This window comes from Vanellus vanellus (assembly GCF_965231255.1).
Source record: "Vanellus vanellus genome assembly, chromosome: 17".
In the NCBI taxonomy this organism is placed as follows: domain Eukaryota; kingdom Metazoa; phylum Chordata; class Aves; order Charadriiformes; family Charadriidae; genus Vanellus; species Vanellus vanellus.
The window spans coordinates 13,992,088-14,000,103 of record NC_138922.1 but is presented as its reverse complement, the minus strand read 5'-3'; the positions used below and the strand labels follow the sequence as shown (position 1 = coordinate 14,000,103).

At 65.3% G+C, this 8,016-nt stretch overlaps 1 protein-coding gene across 1 annotated transcript; it reads right to left on the bottom strand.

Annotated features, from left to right (window-relative positions):
* On the bottom strand, positions 1-7,020 carry TTYH2 (tweety family member 2; the record flags this gene model as incomplete). The annotated part of the gene is made up of 14 exons (XM_082492414.1): positions 6,865-7,020; positions 6,054-6,226; positions 4,544-4,655; positions 3,936-4,156; positions 3,743-3,838; positions 3,577-3,649; positions 3,393-3,462; positions 3,159-3,214; positions 2,975-3,067; positions 2,788-2,880; positions 2,546-2,688; positions 2,235-2,420; positions 2,019-2,097; positions 1-81 (listed from the first exon to the last, which is right to left on the bottom strand). Exons 1-14 carry the CDS (start codon positions 6,991-6,993, stop codon positions 1-3), a joined length of 1,605 nt encoding a protein of 534 aa, XP_082348540.1. The 5' UTR covers positions 6,994-7,020.
* Positions 7,021-8,016: the final 996 nt, after the last annotated feature.

Here is an 8,016-nt window from a genome sequence, read left to right as displayed (position 1 = left end):
TTAGGCTGGGAACTCGGTGCTGTGGTGCCTGACGTGCTCATCGGTGACGGACAGGTAGGTGGCTCGCATGCTCGGGGAGTACTGCGGGGAGAGGACATGGGGGTCAGCGCACCCCTGACCCACGTCCCACCCCACCAAGCCCCCGACAGCCACATCCAACCCAACCCTGCTCCGCCACATGCTGCTGAGCCGCCAGAGAAAGCTCAAGGATGGAGAGGGAAGATTACTTCCCACTTGTATTAATCCCCAATTAATCTGCCAGGCTGCCATGGGTAAGGGGGGCCAGATCTTGTTCCCAGCCTCTTCGAGGGCTGGAAGACAAAAGACCCCCCAGCCAAGTGCCTCAAGCTTTGCTTTGCCCTTTCCTGCACTGCTGTGACATCAGCCAGGTTCATCCTTCAGTTTCCCGACTCCAGCCTGGCAGCAGATTCAGCCCCAGTCACTGAGCCTGGATGTGTCCGATCCCGAGGGAGTCACACTGGGATGGGCTTGAGCTCTCCTCCCTGCGCCAGTAGGGGACAGTGGCACCGCAAGCACCGGCTGGGCTGGCACGGCGGTGGAGTGGGATGGGGTTTAGCCCTGAGACCCAGGCTGGGGCCGGGTCTCTGCGGCAGCTGAGCTGGGTTGTGCCCCATGATCTTCCCTGTCCACACACAAACCTTACCCCGGCTGTGCCAGGGCTCACCGGGTGCCTGTGCTGGCAGCTGCCGCAGGCTGAACCCCCCGGGGCTCCCCAAGCAGGATGAGGTCCCCTCACCGCACCAGCAAGCCCACGGCAAAATCTCCAGCCTCCCCCCCTCGGCCAATGCTGCAGAATTAAATGTCTCCAGCATTTTGCGGGAGGGAGGGGCACCCTGGCCAGGCATTAAGGAAGATTATTCCGAGTTTGTTATTTTGGACCGTGAAAGTCTTTCCTCAGGGATCTGAATCCTGGTTAAATTAGACCATTCAGGGCGGGGAGAAGCGCTCAAATTAATCTTCCCCCTCATTCGTCCATCCCTGGGGGAAGAGGCTCGCCAGCTGCCAGGTCTGCGCAATCGGATTACAGCCTCCCGCGCTGGCACGGCTCCACGCTTTCACCTGATGGCAAAAATCTTCCCCGGAAGAGGTGAGCGTGGTGTCCCTGACGCGGCAGCGTACCGGAGCCACGTCCCTGGCCCCACCACGGTGCCACCGCGAGGGGTGAGCCAGGGGGACATAACTGCTTTGGATGAAGGCATCGAAGCAGATTAAATGCTGTCAGAAAGGGAAAGGGAAAAACTGCACCGAGAAGGGGATGGAGATGGGGACCACTCCCAGCCATCCCAACACATGGAAGCTGCAAATCAAACCCCTCTTGCGCCTGTGCTGCGGACAAACCACAGCCCCGTCCCTCCCGAGGCTTCCAAGCTCTCCCCAAGATCAAACCAGCCCCACGGGAAAGGGGAAAGGGGACGGAGGGAGGCACCGAGGAGGGGAAGGAGGATGGGAACCCAGCTGCTGCCCCAGGAGGAGGAAGAGGGAGAAGGAAGTGGCTGAACTTACTCTTGATGGGCAACTTAGCTCCAAAATAATTGATGCAAAAAATATAAAAAAAATAAAAGAAATAAAAAAATAAAGCAGGCGTTAACAGACAGGGTGGGCTTACACAAACAGCGGGGAAATGTAAACATGCTTGGGTGACTGTGGAAAGTGTCCTTTGAAAGTCAGAATAAATAAGAAATAAAGCAGAGAAGATCAGCTGAAGGGAAGACTATTTCGGTCTCCTCCAAGCACGTGGCGGGTGACCTCTCCCTGCAGCCTCCGCGGGCCGGCCGGGAACTGGGTTAGCGAGACGGGCAGGAGGGATGTGCTCGCAGATAGGGCACGTCCTCTGCAAGGGCAGGAGGGGGCCAGGCCCACCCGTCCCCATCCCCACCCCGTCGGTGCCTCAGGCGAGCGGCTTTCCAGCAAAGCAGAGGAGCTCCTGCCCACCCGGCTGAGCCCCCCCGGCCCACGGGGCATCACAAGAAGGACTTGGCCTCGGCCGTCCACCGTACCGTGGGAGGAGGAGAGCCTCTGCCGATCAGGGGGACGTTCTCGTAGCGTGGGTTTCCACCGAAGAGCACGGCTTGGTTCCTGGAGGGGGAGAGCCTGTCAGAGTCGGGGGCATGGCAAGACCCCCACCATTGTCCTGTGCCCCCGATGTGGGGCGCTGCTCCATCCCCGAGGTGGGGGGACCCCGGGGTGAGCCCCTCCGAGGAAGGGGGCCTCACATGTACTCGGAGACGGGGGCGTTGGAGATGGTCTGCGCCGGGGGGTGCAGGCTGCTCTGGCTGCCCAGGCTGCTGCTGTAGCTGCAGAAGCTGCGGAGCTGCCCCCGGGCCGGGTTGTGGGTGGCGATGCGACGTGCCTGCGGGTTGAAGGGGTCTTCCTCATCCATGTCATCGTAGTCCCGGTCCCTGCAGGGACAATGCACCAGTGCTCATCCCTATGGTCCCAAAGGCGGTTCCCCCCGCCCCGTGCCCAGCTCATGCCACACACGCAGCCCCGTGCCCGCCGGTGAAGGCCGTGCGGGCAGACCCACCTCCCGGTGAAGTGCTTCCAGGCGCGCGGTGTGGCGCAGATGATGGTGGAGAAGGAGGCGGCCACCAGCAAGGAGAAGAGGACCAGGTAGAGCAAACCCTCTACCCCGTCGTAGCAGATGCCGATAAGGGCGTCCAGGTAGTCCTGCGGCAGGAGAGGGGATGGGACAGGGCTGGGGGCGGGGGGGGAGGGCGACAGCCGGAGCTACACACCCTTATACCCCTATCCCGGCCCCCCCCTCACCTTGTGCAGCCCCCGGCAGTCCAGCATGGCCGTGAGCTGGTGCAGGCTGGTCTCTGAGGAGTTGAGGAGCTGCTGGACCCCCAGCAGGTCTTTCTGCAGGAGAGGCCGGGGGGGAGGGTCAGAGCAGCGCTGGGCGGGATGGGGAGCAGAATCGGGGCACAGGACCCCAGCTCCCCCCACCCTGTACCTCGGCCGTGGGGAAGAGAGGCAGTGCAAACTGTATCAGGCCCTGGATCTGGATCTGCATGGTGGTGAGCGAGCGCTGGAAGATGGTGAGAGCCTGCAAGGGAGGAGCACAGAGCGGTCACGGAGCTGCCCAAGGCCACCCCCAGCCCCAAGCAGCGCAAAGCGGGGTGCCAGCTCCCCCATACCTGCTGGAAGGGGTTGCTCAAGCTCTGGTCACAGTACAGGTAATAGTGAACCACCTCTGCAAAGCAAACGGGAGACGTTGGTGTGAGCACCCCGGCGGGCAGAGAGCAGCATGGGGCAGGCAGCACGGAGCTCTGCAACCCCCCCCGCCCCAAACCTCCACACAGGTTTTGGGGGAGCACTGGGGTCCCTGCCCCGAGCTCATCTTTGTGCCATGCCCTGTGGCCAGCCCTTACCTGCGCTGATGTCGCTCTCCGTCTGGTTCATGATGAACTTATCTGGAGCTACACAGAAGTCGCTGGTGCCCTGTGGGGATGAAAGGGACATGGTCGGGGCTCGGAAGGATGGGACAGGCACCCGCAGCACTTGGCTGTGCCGCAGCACAGCCGGTACCGCCCCTCTCCTCCTGGCCCCACTCACCACTGCCGCCGCCGTGTCCACAGCCATGGAAGCCCAGCTGAGGATGAGGGTCAGCAGCCCACAGCACAGCATCCTGCGGGGAGAGGGGTGAGCACGCCATGGGTCTGGCTCTGTCCCCCCTCCCGGGAGGCTCCGGCACTGCCGAGCCCAGCCACGGGGTACTCACGTGGTGAGGAGGCAGCGGGAGCGCTTGGCCAGCCCCAGGCAGGCCAGGAGGCAGACGGTGAGGACGAGGATGAAGAAGAGGAGATAAGCCAACCACCTGGGAGCAGAGAAAGGCTCTGTCACGTGTGCCCACCTCCTCCAGCCCCACCGGGAGACGCTCCGGCAGCCCAGCGCCATCCCACAGCCCTGCTTACCGATAATACTCGACATAGGAGATGTGGCCGGCCAGCGTGGTGAGGTCAGCGCTGGTGCCCCGCCAGATGGGCAGCCCCGAGAGCTGGAGGACGATGCTGCCGGCCAACTGCTGCATGAACTTGAGGGTCTGCAGGTAGTCCCCCCGCGCGGCCAGGAGCTCGTTCAGCCGCGCCAAGTGCTGCTCCAAGCCCACCTGCATCTGCAGCGTGGTGCCCGCCACCTGGGGACAACGGCACGGTCAGTCCCACCAGGACGGCACTGGGGTCTTCCCCGCTGTCAGACCCGCACCCAGCGGAGCCATTCGCCCCATCCATGGGAAGCCAGCCCCACATCAACCGCTCCTGCTCGAGCTGGATCCATACTCTGGGACAGCCCCGCCACGGCCCTTCCTGGCCACAAAGGACCCATTCTGTGGGGTGACGTCACCCTCCCATGCTCGGTGTGGCATGGCCGCCCCGGGGGCTCGGCCAGCAGCGCAGGACGTCTGGATCCCTCCAGCTGGATGCGTCCTTCCCCAGTGCTTTAACCAGGCCCAGGATGGGGGATCAATGCGACCCTGGGGGAAATGGAGGGTGTGGGATGGGGGGACCCTGCCCCGCGGCCCTACCAACGAGTCGATGCCGGTCAGGGTGTGGTTGGCATGGTCCAGGGCGTAGAGCAGCTGGTACACCCCATCGTTGGTCTCGCTGTTCCCATAGAAGCCGATGCCGACGGCCGTGCTGCGGGCAGAGAGGGGACCCCCGATTAGAGGGGAGGGAAATGCTCACCCCCACATGGGTGCCTTGCCTTGGGGTGACACTGGTGGGACAGGGGATGCTTCCCGGAGCATCCTGGTTTCGGGGGACTTCCATCTGTGGCAAGGTGAAGCCAAAGCAGATGCACCGGGGACAGTACAGTGGTGGTGATGTGCTCCCCACTGGTGCTCACGGGGCGTGGGGACACTCGAGCCTGGAGCCACTCCATGGGCAGGACACGGCAGGTTTGAAGCTCCTCCTGACAAACCCCGAGAGATTGAGGGCGGAGGGGCCGGGCAAAGCAGATTAGGGGAATCTGCTGGAAGTGCTGCTGCTTCCGATTAAACCTGCTCCTGGGCTCAGCCCCAGGAGGGAAGGCAGGCGGGGGGCTGGGGGCTGTGCCGCAGCGACTCCAGGCCCCATGGCCAGCTCACCGCGGCCGCTTTGGTGCTCCCCGGCACCGGGTGTGCCAGCAGACGAAGCCGGGCTGGAGACTGAAGCCGGCTCCGAGGATGGACGTGCCCCTGCCCTGGCCAGGCACGTGCCCGGCGCACACAGTGCTGCCTCCCCTCCTCATGGCAGACCCCGGTAAAACCGAAAGACACCGGCCCATTCGCCCCGATCAGGCTTTTAACGGCTGCAAATAAACTCAGCATGGCTGTCGGAGCATGGGGGGTTTCAAAGCCCCCGCAGAGATGCAGAACCATCCCCTGCTGCCTGCCAGCGGCGCCCCGAGGCTGGAGGAGCGGGAGGACCCGGGAGGGGGGTCCCGGGGGGAGAACGCCAAGCTCATTAGTGCCATTTCCCTGCTCCGAACAACGCTCGCAGGCAGCCATCTCGCTCCGCCCAGGCAAAACCAGCCCCTTTGTCTGGTGAGCGGGTTGTGGCCGGGCAGCGAAAGGGCGCCGTGGCCCATCCCGTCCCCCCTGCAGGGCCAGGCCTGCTGGGGGGCACCCGGGCTGGCTGGCGGGGGGTCCTCCCAGCAACAGGCTGCCAAAACCCGAGATGGGCTTGGAAAGCCACCAGAGCGCTGCCGGGCAAAGAAGTGTCCCCTCGCCTAATTGCTCCGGTCGCAATTAAGGCCGGGCGCACGCGGGACCTGCCAGCTGGGTCACGCTGCCGCCCGCCATCTGCTCCGGGCTGGGATTAGCGACCCGGCCCCGCTCCTGCCCGGGATTAGCCCGGAAGGCGGCACCGCCACGGTGGGGACAGGGACAGGGACAGGGCTGGCCAGTGGCCGGTCCCTGGGGCTGCCCCAGCACTGGCATGGAGGGAGGCAGGGACGGACTATATTTAAAGGCACAGATCTCATTAAAGCGACTTATGGCTGGAGTGTAGAGCCCCATCTGTGATGAGGGGACAGCACGGGGTCCCCACCCTCACCAGCAGATGAGCCCAGCGGTGACGGCCATCCAGGTGACGCAGCAGGAGTGGGGCCGCTTGGTCTCCGGCTCCTGGTCCCTCTTGCAGCAGCACAGGCAGATCAGGTAGACGGTGAGGAAGAGGAGGTTGAGGCCGAGGCAGACGGCAGCCACCAAGCCCAGGAAAAGCAGCGACTGGGAAGGATAGAGGGGACAGTCAGCGCCCGTGGCCGTCACATGCCGCAGAGCGCCCGGCGGCGTGCAGGATGCGGCCACGTCCAGCGCCCCACGGGACGGTCACACGGGGAAAGAGGAAGCATCCCCCATCTCCACGCAGGGCCACCGAGCTGGGGTGCAGCAGCCCCTCCGAGGGGGGGTTTGGGGCACCGCCGCTACCTCCCCGTCGCCGTCGCCCCCCCCATTTAGGGGTCACGGCTCTCTGTGCCCTGGGATGCCGGGGGGGGAGGGGGGCTGGAGCCGGGTGCGCGGCACCGCCGGGGTCCCCGCAGCGCCAAGACGAGGGGTGACCCCCCCGGGAAGGGGGTTGGGGGGGAAGAGCGGTGGAGGCTCCAGCAGAGCCGGTGCCGACTGGCCCGGCGGGGGGAGGGGGGGCGGCGCCCCCGCTGCCTGCCCCGGGGAAGAAGGGCGCTTTGTGCGGCCGTGAGATCAGAGCTGGCGCCGGGATGAAAGGGACGAGGAGATGGGGAAGGGAAGGGAGGGGAGGGGAGCCCCGCCGGCAAGCGAGACCCCTGCCCGGGGAGGGCTCCGTTCCGTCCCTCCCTCCGGGGTCCCGCCGGAGGTGGGGGCGGGGGGAGGGGTGTCGGGGTCGGTACCTGCTGGTAGTCGGGGTCCCGCGGTCGGAAGGCGGAGGGGACGGGCTGGAGGCGCAGGCCGCGGTGCGGCAGCCCGTGCAGCCACACCGCCCACCAAGGCGCCAGGTAGTCGGCGCGGGCGGGCGGCATGGCGGGGGGCGGCGGCGGCGGGGACCGGGGCCGGGCTGGGGCCGCCGATGGCGGGGGGCGCCGCGCCGCCACGCCGCGGGGCTCCGCCCGCCCGCCCGGCCCCGCCCACCGACACGCCCCCAACCCCCGGCCCCGCCCACAGGGTCGGGGACTGTGTGCTGGGGGGGGGGGGGGGGGCGCACCGCGCGCCGTCACAGCTCAGTGTTCCCTATAGGGGCACCACACACCGTCCCCTCCTACAAGGGCATCACACCCTGTCCCCCCCCCGCTATAGGGGTACCGCACCCCATCACCCCTGCTATACGGGCCCTGCTGCCCTCATCCCCTCCCTGCTATAGGGGCACTGCACCCCATCCTCCTTGCTATAGGGGCATTACATCCTGTGCCCCCCCTGCTTACAGGGGCACTGCATCCTGTGATCCCTCTGCTATAGGGGCACCGCACCCCGTTACCTGGTTGCTATAGGGGTACTGCACCCCATTCTCCCCGTTATAGGGGCATCACATCCTGTCACCTTCCTGCTATCCGGATACTGCACCCCACCCACCCTGCTATAGGGGCACCACACCCTCTTACCTGCTTGCTATAGGGGCACTGCACCCCGTCACCACCCTGCCATAGGGCCATGGTACTGCATCCTCCCTGTTATACGGGCATCACACTTCATCACCGCTGTGCCATAGGAGCACTGCACGCTGTCACCACTCTGCTATAGGAGCACTGCACCCCATCCTCCCTGCTATAGGGGCATCACAGCACCTCACATCCCTGCTAGAGGGGTACTGCACCCCAGCCACCTCGCTATAGGGGCATCACACCCCGTCACCTGCCTGCTATAGGGGCAGACCTCGTCCCCCTCAAGTTCACTGCTAACACCACTGGGACCTTTGCCCAGGATGGGGCCGCGAGGAAGGGGACCACCAGCTGCTCGCACCACAGCACAGACTGAAATTGGCTCCCAAACCCCCAGAACACCAATGGTTTGAGCGCGGTGATGTTGGAAAGGACAAACATGACACCGGG